General features: G+C 39.5%; 2 protein-coding genes across 2 annotated transcripts in view; both read left to right on the forward strand.

Moving 5' to 3' along the window:
* WDFY2 (WD repeat and FYVE domain containing 2) overlaps window positions 1–16366 on the forward strand; it is a 175874-nt gene that overhangs the window by 122085 nt on the left and 37423 nt on the right. Inside the window, exon 6 of the mRNA XM_058686378.1 lies at window positions 8864–9014. Coding sequence (XP_058542361.1) covers window positions 8864–9014 — 151 coding nt within the window. The remainder of the gene's footprint in view (window positions 1–8863; window positions 9015–16366) is intronic.
* Window positions 8968–14427, forward strand: LOC131486294 (ubiquitin-conjugating enzyme E2 variant 2-like). Its single transcript, XM_058686383.1, has 2 exons — window positions 8968–9086; window positions 13198–14427. Exon 2 carries the CDS (start codon window positions 13252–13254, stop codon window positions 13735–13737), a length of 486 nt encoding a protein of 161 aa, XP_058542366.1. The 5' UTR covers window positions 8968–9086; window positions 13198–13251; the 3' UTR covers window positions 13738–14427.

Genomic DNA, 16366 nt, shown 5'->3' on the forward strand with positions numbered 1-16366 from the left:
AAGGAAGGAAGGAAGGAAGGAAGGAAGGAAGAAAAGAAAGAAAGAAAGAGAAAGAAAGAAAGGCCTAATGAAGTTGAATGACTTGAATGACTTGGCCTATGGTCCTATAGCTGTTAAAGTGCAGAGCCAGACCAGGTCATTGTGATTCCAGAACCCCCAGCCTTTGTCCTTTGTCTCTACTACACCACACTGCTGCAAAGCAGTGCAGCAGCATGGAGAGTGGGGCCAGTGTCAGGAGTGAGCTGTTTCACATGGGACTCATTTCTTCTTTGGCTAAATATTTTTAAAGGCTTAGAGGGTTCATGTTGTCTAAGGGGAAGGAATTATGGTTTTATCGTGTCTTCAACATTGGCAGTATACCATAGGCTATGGCCAGAATATGGATCAGGAGCCATTTTCAGTAATGATTTATTTATCCAGACCAATAGTGTCATGGGATCAGAACATTAGAGGTGGATCTTTTAACACTTAGAGGTTATTTCATCCACACTTCTTGACTTCATTCATCCTGCATGATCATCCAGCCTCTCTTTTGATACCTCCAGAGACATACCTAGCAACCTGTCCTGATTTTATAAAATTCTAAGCGTTAAGTTCCTTATTTCTAGATTTTGAGCCAAAATTCATTTCCCTATGGATTTAGTCTTTAATTTTTTTTCACATAGCACTTACCAAGTATTCACTGAATACCTAATGTGTTCCAGTAACTGAGGATTTTAATAGTGAATAAGACATGTATAGTACCTGCCTACAAGCGTACCCTCGTCCCCTCCTCTCCTCCTTTTATCCCTTCTCTTTTTTAGCCTAAACATTTTGCATTCTCCTTTACATGGCCTGAATTTTTGTTCTTGAAAAAAGTTTTTTAGTTCTCTTGGTCATAGTTGTCTTGGGATATCATATTGTACCTTTGGGACCATTTAAAATGTGACACATTGTGGTAGGCAGCCTTTAAGATGGTTCCTAATGATCCTTGTCTCCTGGTATTCATGCCCTTGAGCATAGACTCCCCTTGAGCGTAGACTGGACCTGAAATATGGCAAATGATAGATATCACTTCTAATATTAGGTGACAAAGAGACTAGTCCTTCTTGCTTGCCTTCTCCTGCTCTTGCTGGTTCTCGTGGAAGCCAGTTGCCATCTTGTGAGCTACTTTTTGGAGAAGTCTATGTGGTAAGGAACTAAGGGAGGCCACATCAACAGCTGGTAAGGAACTGAAGCCTTTAGTTAGTTCAGCAGCCTGTGAGGAACTGAATCCTGTAGACACTTATATGAGAGAGCTTGGAAGCAGGTCCTCCCTCTGTCAGTCTTTCAGATGAGACTGTAGCCCCATCCCATACCTTGATGTTATCCTGTGAGACATGTTTTAGCAGAGGTAGTACCAAGCTAGGCTGCACCAAGATTTCTGATCCACAGAAACTCCGAGATAAGAAATGTCTACTGTGTTAACCCACTAACTTTTGGTGTAATTTGTTACACAATACATACATACCAATACATACAGATAACCAATACATACATGTAATGTGATAACCACAAAATGGTATTTCCTTGCTGTCCCGGTCCTGTTCTACTATAAAGGGTGAACTTTCTGATAGTCACTTTACACTGTGGGCTTTTGTGGAGCAGCTCAAATTCTTTAATGGTTCTCACTTCCGTTGTTACTAGGCTACATCGCCTGTACTTGTGAAGCTATTGCTTTTTTGGGGAGGGGGGGAGGGAGTAGTTTTGTTTTGTTTTTAGCCTAAATGCTGGACTTCACATTCTGTTATTCATCATCTCATTTTATTTAGTCCATCATCTCAGCTTATCAAGATATTTTGAAATCCCAGTTGTCATTAAATCTTTTTTTAATGTAATGCTAAGCCCGTGAGAGAAACAAGAGGGAAAGTCCCACGTACCAGAAGCAAAGAAAAGAACTAAAACTCAAAGTGATAGTATACTGTACCTGACATGCAGCTGTCTTGGGGAGAAAAATAGAACTTCTAATAGCTTGAAGCTTTTGTATGAACATTCACTTAGGGATGGAAGAGAAGGCCTAGGGCTTGAGTGAGATGGGAAATTGCAACTGATATTTACATATAAAATGATATATAGAGAGGGGGAAAAGGCTTCCGGATAAATGAAAATTGCAACCTAAAATTTTGGAGTTAGAGTACAAATTTAAATCATACATGTAGGGCTAGAGGCAGCCTTAAGAATTTAACATAAAAATTGGTCCTGAGCCGACGGTGTCCTTGTGATACCTGCTAGAAATAAATTCAAAAGCTCTCTTCAGCAAGACAAGTCACACAAAGATCCTGCAGCAAAAACAAGCCCTGCTTAAGATATGTTCATAATAATAAAAATAAAATAACAGTTAAATAACAGTTATTAACAAATAAAAGTTAAAATCCACTATGAGTAAATATTAACAGATATCAAAAGGGAGGTGAACTATAATTTTTTCAGGCATAAAAAAACAGAGAGAACTCACAGACCTGCACTAAAAGGAAGTCCTTCAAGAGGGAAGAAAATGATGCCAAAGGAAAATAGGGAATGAAGAACACACAAAAGAATGAAGAGCACCAAGCAGATCACTATGAGAGTTTTTCCTATTATTTACAGCTTGTCAAAAGATGACTTACTGTTAAGTAAAAATAATAACAAAGTAGCATGAGGATCATAACATGTGAAATTAAAATGTTTGACAACAGTAACACAAAAACCAAGAAGTGGGGAGAAATGGAAGTATACTATTGTAAGATTCTTATACTACACATGAGGTGATATAGAATCACTTGAAGGAAGACTGAAAGTTAAAGATGTATACTGCTGGCCCTAAAGCAACCATAAAATAACAAATCAGAAAGTTACGACTAATAAGGCGACCAAGGAGATAAAATGGAATCATAAAAATCATTCTCAGTTCTCATTCTCATTCCCCTCCCTCCCCCCAAGAAAAGGAAGAAAAAGGAAGAAGAACATATGGGAAAATAGAAAACAAATAGCAAAGTGATAGAGTTAAACCTAACAGTTCTCAATACTCATATTAAACGTGTGTGGTCTAAGGCCAATTAAAAGGCAGAGGCTGTCAGATTGAGTGAAAAAAAGAGACCCTAAATATATACCACCTAGGAGAAATGCACTTTAAATATAAAGACCTAAAGAAGTTACAAATAAAAGGATAGCAAAATATATACCATGCAAAGACTAGTCAAAAGAAGGTTGGAGTGCCTATGTCAATATTAGTCGAAGTAGACTTAGAAGAATATTACGAGGGATAAAAGATTGTATTACCAGAGGTTATTTCAAAATGACTAAGGGGTTAGTCCATCAGGAGGACATAACAATCCTAAATGTTTATGCACTTAATAAACATAGCTTTGAAATACATGAAGCAAAATCTGATGAAACTTCAAGAAGAGAAATAGACACATTCTCAGTTGTACTCAGAAATTTGAATATTCCTCTCAATAATTGATTGAATAGATCAATAATTGACAGAATAAGTAGGCAGAAAATCAATAAGGTATAAAAGGTTTGAACAGTACACAGCCAAATTACTCTCATGGATATCTGTAGAACATTCCATTCACCTAGAACAGAAGATACATTATTTTCAACTGCGTACAGAACATTTATCAAGGTAGACTACATTCTGGGCCATAAAATGAGTCTCAATAAATTTGGGAGAATTCAGGTCATGCAAGATGAGTTCTCTGATCAAAATGGTATTGAAGCAGGAGTCAATAACAGAAATATCTTTGGGAAATCCCCAAATATTAGGAAGCTAAATAACCATGGGTCATCTAAAATAATCCATGGATCAAAGAAGAAATCGGAATGGAAGCAACATATCAAAATTTATGGGATGCTGCTAAAGCAGCCCTTAAGGGGAAATTTATAGCACTAAACATCTATGTTAGAAGAGAAGAAAGGTCTCAAATCAGTGACCTTAGTTTCTGTATCAAGAAACCAGAAAGAGAACAAATGGAAACATAAGCTATGCAGAAGATCATAGCAGAAGTTCATGAAATGGAAAACAGAAAATAGAGAAATATCAATAACACCAAAAGCTATTGTTTTTGCTTGTTTGTTGAGATGAATATAAGTGACAAACCTCTAGCCAGACTTACCAGAAGAAAAAAAAAAAGAGAGAGAAGATGCAAGTTACCAATATCAGGAATAAGGGAAGTGAAACTATTAGAGATTGTAGGAATATTTAAGGTTAATAATGAATATTATGAACAACTTTATGCTAATAAATTTGACAACTTAAATGAACAAATCTTTGAAAGGTAAAAATGACACAAGTTCCCTCAAGAAGAAATATAAAACCCTAATAGCCCTATATCTACTAAAAAATCTACTTTATAATTAAAACCTTCCCACAGAGAAAACCCTAGGCTTTTTTTTTTTTTTTAACCAAACATTTAAGAAAGAAACAATACAAACTCTGCACAAACTTTCAGAGAAAGACTTTCCAACTGATTTTTGAAATCAGCATTACATGATACTAAAACTAGACAAAGACAGTACAAGAAAAGAAATATACAGGCTGGTGTTCTCCATGAAAACAGATGCAAAACATCTAAATAAAATTTTAGCAAATCAAATTCAACAGTATAGGATAGTACATCATGACCAAGTGAGGATTATTCCAGTTTATATCCAGAAGAAATAGAAGCAGGAATTCAAACATTTGCATACCATTGTGCATAACAGTATGATTTACAACAGCTAAAAAGTGGAAACAGACTAAATGGCCATGAATGGTGAATGGATAAACAAAATGTGGTATATCAGTAAGATGAACTATTATTTGGCCACAAAAAAGGATTGAAGTACTGATAAATGTACAACGTGGATGAACCTTGAAAACATGCTAAGTAAAAGAAACTAGATACAAAGGACCACACTTTTTGAACGCAATTATATGAAGTGTCAAAAATAGAGGAATCCATTGAGACAGAGAGTAATTAGTGGTTGCCAGGGATAGGGGGTAGGGGAAAGGGGAGTTGGGGGTTTGGGTTTCTTTTGGGGGTGATGGACACATTCTATAAATAGAACATTTTTTCATGATGATTGTACAACATTGTGAATATACCGGAAACCACTGAATATTATATACTCTAAAATGGCTTAAATGATGAATTTTACCTCAACAAACATTAAAAGAAAAAAAAGCAGTGATACCAAAACCAAAGACAGTACAAGAAGGGAAAACTATAGACCAGTATCTCTCATGAACTTAGATGTTAAAATCCTTTTAAGAATTCTAGCAAATCCAACAATAGTTAGAAAGAATTACATACCCATGACCAAGGGGATATATTCTAGATATGCAAAGCTGGTTTAACATTTGAAAATTAGTGTAATCCATCACATCAAAAGTCTAAAGAAGTAAAATGATATGACCATATCAATTGGTGCAGACAAAGCATTTGATAAACCCTGGCACTCATTCACGATAAAAACTCTGAGCAAACTACGAGTAGAGGCAAACCTCCTCACCCCGATAAAGAAGCGTCTACAAAGACCTACAGCTAACAGTGTACTTAATCATGAGAAACGAGATGCTTTCTCCCTATGATCAAGATCAAGGCAAGGATGTGGTCTCTCAGCATTCCTATTCAAAAAGTATAACTGGACGTCAAGCCCAGGTTTCTGAAGCTTAGTAATATGTATGTACCTTTGAAGGATTTCTTTTTGAATGAAAGAATTCTGTCACCTTAGAAGGAATATGTGCTCTGAGTTTTGGGGTTTGTTTTGTGTTTGGTGTTTTCAGTAGACCTAGGCAGTCTGAAAGAGAGAGAGAGAGAATCAACTATGGCAGAGGGCTGATGGTTTTAGCCTTAGTTTCATCACTCGTTGGTTGCACAGATTTGAGCAAGTGACTTGACCTTTTTGAACCTCTGTCTCCTCCTCTCACATAATGGCAGCCCAGAGGTTTTAAAGCCCCTTGTCTTCTGGGCTGCTGTCATCTCCTTGGGCTTAGAAAGGGATGAGAAAAAGGGACACTCACTGGGGGCCACTTTCTCCCTGAAATAGACTTGTGAAACTTGGGCCATTAGAAAGTTCATTTTTATTCTATCATTGGTGGACCTTGATTTAGACATCTGATGACAAGATCTTCAGGAGTTTCTCCAAGAAGTCATACCTTTTAAGTTAGAGACAACATTTTGATCTCGAGGGTGGCTGATACTCTGACAGGCAGGTATTTAGTGTAGAGAAGTCATAGGGTTATTGCCTCTGTACCCCTGCCATGCCCTGTTAAATTCTCTATGTTTTAAGTATTGGATTTAAAAATACCAGGCATTTGGTGGAATGGCTGTCCTGTGGGTACTCTTTGTGGTAGCCATTGGTTTGGTGGCCATTCTGAAAGGGTCATCCGGCCAAGGCCAGGTTATGTCTGTAAAATGGGGAAACCACCCACCTTTGTAGGATCATTTCAGAGACTAAATGAAAGAATATACAGTAAAACCTTAGTTTGTGAGCATAGTTCGTTCCGGAAACATGCTTGTAATCCAAAGCACTTGTATATTCAAAGTGAATTTTCCCATAGGAAGTAATAGAAACTCAGATGATTTGTTCCACATCCAAAAATAATCATATAAAATGATTACAGTCCTGTAACATAATACAAAATAATAAAGCAAATACAAAATACAAAGAAAAACAAACAAATTAACCCACACTTATCTTTGAAAACCTTTGTGGCTGGTGTGAGGGAGACGAGAGAGGAGGGTTATTGTGTAGGACAACTTTCACCATCACTAATGGAATCACTCCTGTCTATTGGCTCAATGGAATCTTCTTTTTGTGCAACTTTAACAAGGAACCTATCCAATGACACTTGATTTTGCCTCCTTTTGAGGATTTCACGGAAATGTGACATTGCATTGTCATTAAAAAGATTCATCTCTCGTACTGCCTTATTTGGGTGGTGCTTTTCTACAAAATTTTGCACTGTTTTCCACATTTTACACATCTCCCTAGTCTCTTTTGAAGTGAGGGATTCCTCTATTTTTTTCTCCTTCTCTTCTGCAGATGAGATGCAGATGTAAACTTATAAATTTTTTCAGTCTCAGCCACTCGCATACCTTGTTCACACTTCTTGATGATTTCCTTCTTAACTTCTACCATAATCATCTCCTTCTTACCGCTTTTCTTTTCAACCTTTTTCTGCATGGGGGCCATTGTATATGCTCACATGGATGTTGACTACAGTACAGTATTAATAAACTCTCGTCATATACTGTATTTAATGTGACTGGCAATAAGGCAGCAGAAGGAAGGGTCTATATCTGCAGGCAGCCTGACCTAGAATGAAGCAAAGCATTCCTAAGGCTACTCTTATATGTAACCTTAGCAAAGGACTATCCACAGGTGCTTTGAAGTGACAAAAAAAAAAGTACCAGTTGTGGGCACCTTCCAGAATTCTAAAAAATCACTGATTTCTGCCAAACAATGGGGCCTGAGACTGAGCATCCATGCATGGGAGATGACCACCCACAATCTCTAAGCGAGAGAGACAGAGACAGAGAGAGAGAGAGAGAGAGAGAGAGAGAGAGAGAGAGAGAAGAACCACTAAGAACCATTGGCTCAGTTGTGATCACGGGGTGTTTAGCATCACATACTACTTGTATTGCAAGGCATCGCTTGTTTATCAAGTTAAAATTTATTAGAAACGTTTGCTTGTCTTGCAGAACACTTGCAGCACAAGTTACTCGCAATCCAAGGTTTTACTGTATTTAAGCGTTTGGCATTTGTTAGTAACTCAGAAATTGGCAGGTCGTACTGTTCTTGCCAATAGAGCTGCATTGATCCATCCATACTAACTTTATTTTCATGATCGAAATGGAAAACTGATGTTTTCTCCATCACGTCATCACTTTCGTGATGGGTCTGCGCTTGCCCACCAGACTGCCGGCTCCTGGGCACAGAGCCTAGGGTGGTCCGGGTTCCCGGATATCAATCTTTGGTTATTCCAGTCAGTTCTGTTCAGTGGCCATGGACCCCCTCTACCTCACCCTCTGGAATTGTATAAGAAGAAAGCAAATTTTTATTGATTTTATTCAATAATTGAGAAGCCGTGAGACCTTGGCCAAACTACTCAACTTCGTTGTGCCTCAGTTTACCCACATGTAAAATAGGGGGATGGAGTAGATGACATGAACAGTTGCTTCTAACTGTGATGCAGTTATTCTGTGGCGGTGTTGCCTCTGTATAATGAGCAATCCTGGGAGATTTGCCCTCATTATCACATGTATGTGTACTTTGACATCAGGGATATTTCATTCTCTTTTACATGGCACTTGGGAATAATTCTGTCCTCCTTTCCAGCATTTGATTTCTTATAGAAAATTCATCTAGAACTTTGTTGTGGGTTTAAGAAGCCATACTTCATCAAAAGGAGAACAGTAATGTTCTTTACTTTTTTTAAGCTTACATAAACTCACCCTGGTGACAAGAACATCATTGCTAACACGTTCTATTGTTTTGTGGTCACATTGTGCCACTTTCTGGCATTCTCCAGCTAAGCAGCCCTAACTTAATGTCTGAGACAGATGGCCCAGACCCTTTGGTAATGGGGGTCTGGGTGGTAGGAAACTTTTGGTTGGTGTAGGTAGGAACGAAAGAGAGCAACGGAAGGAAATGGATAGTTTGTACAAGACCGTCTAACAACTCAAGCATGCCCCTCCACAGTGGTGGGCCTGAGCTCCTGGTGAGAACCACCGTTCTGGTGTGTGTGCAATGGCTGTCATACTGTCCAGCCTACTCTGGGATGGGGAGAAGACAATGATGGATCTCTGTGGACCATGCTTCGTCAGTCTCCTTTATGATGCTTCATGGGTTATTTTCGTATCTCTTGGTTTTTCAGCGCATCAGAGCAGAGTGACGATGATCCTGTTCGTCCTGGAGCTGGAGTGGGTGCTGAGCACTGGGCAGGACAAGCAATTTGCCTGGCACTGCTCCGAGAGTGGGCAGCGCCTGGGAGGGTATCGAACCAGTGCCGTGGCCTCGGGCCTGCAGTATCCTTTGCTGGACAAAAATCCCTTGGTGGGACCTTAGCTGTTGACTCCTTTCTTTCATGAAAAGCTTGGGTATGTGCAACTTGAAAGTTTTGCATTTACTGCGTTGCCCTGCTGATTAAGATTCTCACTGACTTAACCATTATGCAAATCATCAAGGGTCCTCACGGAGGTGGATTAAAATGAGGTGATTTCCCTGCAAATAACAGGTCCTGCGGAGCAGGGTTGTGGAGTGACTATGACGCAGGTCTGACATCCAGACAGGACACGGTCCGGATTTAGGAGCCTCAGCTGTCAGAAAGGATTCTGGAACATGGAGATAAAACCATCACTGAAATACAGCCTTTTCCTTCTCTGCATACAGAAGTAATTTACACATAGATATTAAGGTTGTAAAGAACCACAGGATTCCTATTTATTGTTTTTAGATATTCATGGGGGAGCTACCATGCCAGGACCAGAGTGGGTTAGCTGGTATCTACACGGTAATGGTACAGACTTTATTCCAGGTACAAGACCCTTCCAGGGTATGTAGAGTGATACTAATTCTTATCTCCTGAGTCTCCAGGGCCCATGTGCTCAGTGTGAGTACCTGTAAATGCCGGGAAATCCCCATGTCTGTTCCACTGGGCTCCAGCAAGCGCGGGCTTGATGAGTCTGAAGCCTGTGTGGGTGATGCTACCATGGAAGGAGTAAAGGGCCCCCGGCTTCTTAGTTTAAAAAGCAAAGCATCACTCTCCACCCTGTGACGAGTGAGGAGATAGATGGAAACAGATCACTTGTCAGCAAAAGCAGGAAGAAATAGTAAGACTTACTCTCAGATGTTCATCTCGTATTTATAAAATGCCTGGTCCGTGATTCTCAACAGTCTCACAGAGTAGTTTCTGTCTCCTCACAGACGTGCCTCAGTAGCTGTATTTGTGTGTGTGTGTGTATGTGTGTGTGTCAGCTAATGTCACTCCTGTTTTTCTCTCTGATTTGCCTCACTGGAAGAGCAAGATGAAGAAACTAAGAATGGCCATGGAGGAAGGTTGTAAATGTGGCAGGTCACCAAGCAGGCCAGAAACAAGGGTGATAAGGAACAGAAGGCAGGATCAACTCATCTTCGAGAGGGTGGTCCCACCTGTTAAGGAAAGAAAGTCTGAAGTTTGCTTTCTAAAGGCCAGTTGAGACGAGCATAATGCTTGAATTGAAATACGTGCACTCTTATGTCAGTAGATTTCTTACAGTGTTCGAATTGGAAAGGTCCTTAGAGGTCATCCTGGCCAACTCCTGGTTTTACAGGTGAGCCGGCTGAAGCCCAGAAAGGGTCACATGCCTTATCTGCAGACACCTGGCTAGTATGTCAGAAAATCACCAGACTGTGAGGCTTCTGCCTTAGGCTGCTGTTTTGTTTTGTTTCTTCCCATCATACATTTGAGAACAGAATGAATAGCATCAGTGTGATTTGTTCTTAATATGCTGACTTCGGGACACCTGGGTGGCTCAGTCGGTTAAGCGTCCGACTTCAGCTCAGGTCATGATCTCATGGTTCATGGGTTCAAGCCCCACATTGGGCTCTGTGCTGACAGCTCAGAGCCTGGAGCCTGCTTTGGATTCTGTGTCTCCCTCTCTCTCAGCCTCTCTCTCTCTCAAAAATAAAATAAACATTAAAAAGAAATCTCTTTAAAAAAAAATGCTGGCTTCTATCTCACTAGCCCAGCCTAGAGATACATCTTCTATATCACTTAACCAAGCCAAAAAATATAGAAAAAGTACAGATCTTGCCCTTAGGAAGTTGATTTTTTAAACTATTTGGAATTGAAAAACAAGACACAAATGCCCAGAATTAAAAGTCTCCTGACTGTGGCAGTCTTGGACTCTTCTCTTCAGGCATCTCCAGAAGCCATCCTCATTTTTCAGCTGTTTCCTTTAGCCACACCATGTGGTTTACTAAGCAAAAAACAAAACAAAACAAACACACATATGATTTGATATCAGAAGACTTTGTATGTGTGTAAAAGCCTCTGGGTTCATTTCCCGAGGTAAATGACCATCTTGTTCAATCTTGCAGGTAGAGAGGAAATGCAGTACTACAGACAGACAGGTTCTTCCAGAAGATTCCCTCACCTCCACAGCTCTGCCTCGCTAGCTCCAATTTTGGAGCCACGGTGCCCGCCCTTGTTCCTGGGAACACATACATCCCTGAGATTTTTCCAGTGCTGCTCACTGATGGCCTAAACAGCACTGCTTTTGCCAAAGGTCTCCTATAGGAAACTTGTGACTTTCCCAAGGCTGAAGGGTTTTTTCTAGGAGCTGCCTTGTGTACAGATTGTTAACAGTGTTAACATGCTCATACAGTGTTGGAGTTCACATTAAAATCCAGTTTTTAAACACATTTTTTTCATGGGAACCCTCCACCCCACCTCTTCCCTCTTCTTTCTTCCACCTTCCATACTTACAGTTTCTGAAGGGAAGGAAAGAGATCTGCTGAAACACCATAGAATGTTCGGAATAGTATCAGTACCCTGATTTCTCTGCCTCGTGGACCCCGGTGGCATATATAAGAAACTTCCCCAAAGTAACCTGTCTCCTAATTTTCACCTCAAAAAGTCACTTATCCAAGTCAGCAAGTGATAGAAGTCACGTTGAATTCAGCCTTTTCTCTCTTCTTTCAGGCCTCATAGGGGAGATGTAATCGTGCAGTGAAAATAACCAAAATTCAAATTGAGAAATAAAGGAAGACAGACTGATGGCTCAAAAATTGAATGATCAGTTTCTGAATAACCTCAAATTTTTGGTTTCTTTGGCTAGAGATCTGAAGCTTCAAATATTAAGTGAGGTATAATACTAACAAGAATCAAAAGGAAGAGAGGAGAGAGGAAAGGAGAGGAAAAAGAAGAAAATATCTTACAGTTGCAGTCCCTGAGAGTTTTATAGTGCTTCTATATAACGTTACTTTGCTCACTCTCAAAACAATTAGAAGTAAAAACAAAAAGACTGAATTCTCAATTTTCACAGTGTAGAAACCAAGGCTCAGAAAGGTTAAGGACTTTCTCTAGGGGTGCCTGGGTGGCTCAGTTGGTTAAGCTTCTGACTTCAACTTCAGCTCAGGTCACGATCTCATGGTTTGTGAGTTCGAGCCCCACGTCAGTCTCTGCACTGACGGTGTATGGAGATTGTTTCAGATCCTCACTCTCTCTAGCTCTCTTCCCCTCCCCCAGCTTGTGTTCTCTCTTTCTCTCGAAAATAAATAAACATTTTTTAAAAATTAAAAAAAAAAAAGGAAGAAAGGCTAAGGGACATTCTCCAGGTCATGTAACTGTTACCTGGAAGGACCAGGAGTAGAACTTGGGTGTTAGAACTCGGCTAGCCCTCTGCACTACTAAATAACGATGGAATGGAGGTATTTCCCAAAGGTCACATGGCAGGTTGATGTTAGGAAATAGAACCGTTTTCCTTCCACCCTTCCCTTGCTGGTATTTAAATTTGTGAATACTTTATCTGGCCTTGCCTTTCAGTCTTGTCATTTGACCATGTTTGATCACATTTATCACACTTCCACAGAAATAATTCAGGTACTTTTCATTTTAAGATTTTATGCATGTTGGAGATATTTCCAAGATGTCTCCCTGTACAGTACAAGGTCTTTTCACCAAGTAGTCTCTTAGATCTGTTCAGGGCAAGAGTGCTGGAAGGCTGTTAAGATTATCTTGATTTTTGTATATCCTCATATCATACGTAATGCCAATCACTCTGGCTTTCAGGTTGTACTATAATTTATTTCGACCCTCTTTCAAATGGCTTTTGTTGAATTTCTTTACAAAGCATCCTATTATTTACCTGCCATCATAAAGATTGTTTTTTCATCTGGGTTCTTATAATTAAGGTAAATGTAAGGTGATCTTATTCCGTATATATCTTAGTATTGTTTTACATGTATCTGACCGCTTGTTTGGAGAGCATAACATTTCTCTGTTGTTCTTGAGCCTGAGGGAATTTGTGATGCCTTGTTCTTCACTTTTAAAACAAGTGTTTTATTATGAAAATTTTCAAAACGTGTACCAACTGGGAGGAGAGAATATCATGGAAACTCACGTATTCATCAGATCCGGTGTTGATTCTTCTATCATTTTGGCTTTCTCTCCCTTTTTGCTGGAGTGTTTTAAAACAAATTGCAGACCGTATGTCATTTCATCCTTAGGTACTTCATTGTACCCCGCTTTAAAAATGTGGAATTTGGGGGCTGCAGGAGAAGATGGCGGTCTCCACAGGAGTTAAAGTTCCTCGTAATTTTCGCTTGTTGGAAGAACTTGAAGAAGGACAAAAAGGAGTAGGCGATGGTACGGTTAGCTGGGGCCTTGAAGATGATGAAGGTATGACACTTACAAGGTGGACAGGCATGATTATTGGGCCACCAAGGACAAATTATGAAAACAGAATATATAGCCTGAAAGTGGAATGTGGGCCTAAATACCCAGAAGCTCCTCCATCAGTTAGATTTGTAACCAAAATTAATATGAATGGAATGAATAATTCCAGTGGAATGGTGGATGCACGGAGCATACCAGTGTTAGCAAAATGGCAAAACTCATATAGCATTAAAGTTGTACTTCAAGAGCTAAGACGTCTAATGATGTCCAAAGAAAATATGAAGCTTCCACAGCCACCAGAAGGACAAACATACAACAATTTTAGTGGATCTCAAACTTGTCTTAAATCAACAGCCTTCTACTCATGTTAATGTCTTGATTAAATATCACAATGCAAAATACCCACACATTAAGTAAAAGAATTCCAGCTGGTAAACATGACCTGGACATTTGTAAGAATATATTTAATATATGTACACCATTATGTTTTCAGCTTACAGGAGGAAAAATGCAGCACCATTTTTTTTCTCTTGTTAAGGCACTGTCATTTAAGCATAAACCTGGAGTACTCAAAATAGAATTCAGGTTTACAAGATGAAAGCATGGAGAGAAGAGTCAGATGCTGTGGAAGCATGTGTGTTTCTGAAAAGTAAAAAAATCTCAAGAAGGAAAAACAGAAATGGCATGCTTTATCCATCTTGCTTAGCGAAAGAGCTTCAAGTTGAAATTGTCTAAAGTAGCAGGTACAATGAATCTTGTCACAAATTGTGTTAATTTTTGAAGCGGTGTGGGTGCTGACTACTAGTAGTATCAAAAATATGTTCAGGATTGTTTTGATACCTGTATTTATGATAAAAAAATGTCGTGGGGGAGGCCGATGAGTATCTGTTAAAAGCCGTTCCTGTGTGTTACATGTAACAGACATGGTAAATATTTGTTTACAGTCTTTGTTTGACAAACCATGCATTTAAGTGAAATCAACAAAAAAAGGAAATAGGTGTATGGATATGTGATTTTGAGATTAAAGTTAGTCTTAAAATGTAAATAAAATGTGGAACGTGTCCTCAGGTAAAAAAAAAAAATGTGGAATTTTTCCGTAATCACAATGCTGTTACTACTCCTAAAAATTTATAACTACTACTTGACATTGTAGAATAATCCATTTTCATATTTCACTTACTGTTTCATAAATGGCTTTTTGCAGTGGATTAGTTTAAAATCGGGTCCAGACAAAGTTCACATGTTGGCTGTGGTTTTCATATCCTAAATCTCTCAATCTAGGGCAGTGATCTCCTCCCTTCACTTTTTTTTTTTTTTTTTTTTTTTTTTGATGCCACTGTGACTTGTTGGAGTACGGAGCCTGTGTTCCTGTAGACAGCCCCGCATTCTAAAGTGGCCTCTGGTGCCTCGTGATGTCATTTCCCTTGTTCTCCTATCTGTGTGTCTCCCATATTTTTCTGTAAACTGAGACCCGCCTCTAAAATATTGACTCAGTTCAGATTCAGCTCCTGCTAAGAACACTTGGTCCTTGTGCTGTCTGGTTCGTGTTGCTTCACAGCAGGAAGCCCATAGCACAGGGTTGTCACCCTTCCAGTGATGCCAAGTTGATCAGTGATTCAGGTGGTGACCGCCAGGTCCCTGCGGCTCGCACCAGCCTTTCATTCAGTGGTTTTACCAGTTGCTGATCTTCGCCTGGACCAGACCTTTCATTAGGGCTGCAAAGTGGCGATTTTTGTAATCCTATAATTTTTTCCACGTGTATTTGTTGGAATTCTTCTATAAAGTACAACTTGCAGGGCGTCTGAGTGGCTCAGTCGGTTAAGTGTCTGACTTTTTAAAAAAAATTAATTATTTTGAGAGAGAGTGAGAGCAGGGGAGGGGCATAGATAGAGGAAAAGAGAGAATCTCAAGCAGGCTCTGCACTGTTAGTGCAGAGCCCAATGCAGGGCTCGAACTCACGAACCGAACCGTGAGACCATGACCTCAGCCGAAATCGATAGTTGGATGCTTAACCAACTGAGCCACCCAGGCGCCCCAAGCGCCTGACTCGTGATTCTGGCTCAGGTCGTGGTATCCCGGTTCATGAGATCGAGCCCCGCATCTGCTTGGTATTCTCTCTCCTCTCTGTCTGCCCCTCCCTCCCACATGTGCTTGAGCTCTCTCCCCCTCCCCCAAAATAAGTGTATATACATTAAAAAAGATAAGTAAAATAGAACTTTGCCTCATTAGCTAGGGCTAGTTGCTTACCCTAAGATACAATTAATATGGAAAAAGCAACAAATTCGTAATTGCTTCTCTTTAATTGCTCATTTTCAGAGGAGAGAGTCAGTGCCCAGGTTACCTCCAATAGGTGTCTTTTTTTTTTTTTTGAGCATTATTATAAACTCTTAAGGTTTTTAAAAATAATATATTCAGTCCATTTCAATAACTTGCCTTCTTCGATGCGAATGTTAATCTATCTTTGGCCAGTAAGAGCCCCATCATATTGGCTCCAGCGTCTTTTGATACAGGTCTACTTGCCTTTGGTGGCTTCCTTTTTTGGCACAGCATGTCTTAAGCTCTTCTTGTACCTTCTTGTCCCAGTCCTGAATCAGCCATTTCTTTTAGTGAGGAATAGGACTCAGAGATAACTAGGAAATGTATGTGTGTGTATTCTTGAAAAGAAAGTGAATCGTCAGTTCATATAATGATTCTAATCCAGATGTAGCCTTATAAGGTTTTTACCTCACTTTTGTACTTGATTCTTTTATCTTGGACTGAAAATTTTCGTTCCTAAAACATGAACTTGTTTTTGCTTTATCCAATGGTATATTTTTAAGCTGTTTCAAAATACTAACTATAGAAGTATTATAGTTACAAGAGAACTGAGTGAGATTTTAGACTTATTTGCAGTTTTCTTTGTCTTTGGAGTACATTCCCCCCAAGGATGTAAAGTTGAAATGCTGTGTTTTAAAGTCACTTGAAGTAATTCTGTTAACTGTGGTTATGTCACCAACTTGA

Source organism: Neofelis nebulosa, chromosome 1, assembly GCF_028018385.1.
Source record: "Neofelis nebulosa isolate mNeoNeb1 chromosome 1, mNeoNeb1.pri, whole genome shotgun sequence".
Taxonomy (NCBI): Eukaryota; Metazoa; Chordata; class Mammalia; order Carnivora; family Felidae; genus Neofelis; species Neofelis nebulosa.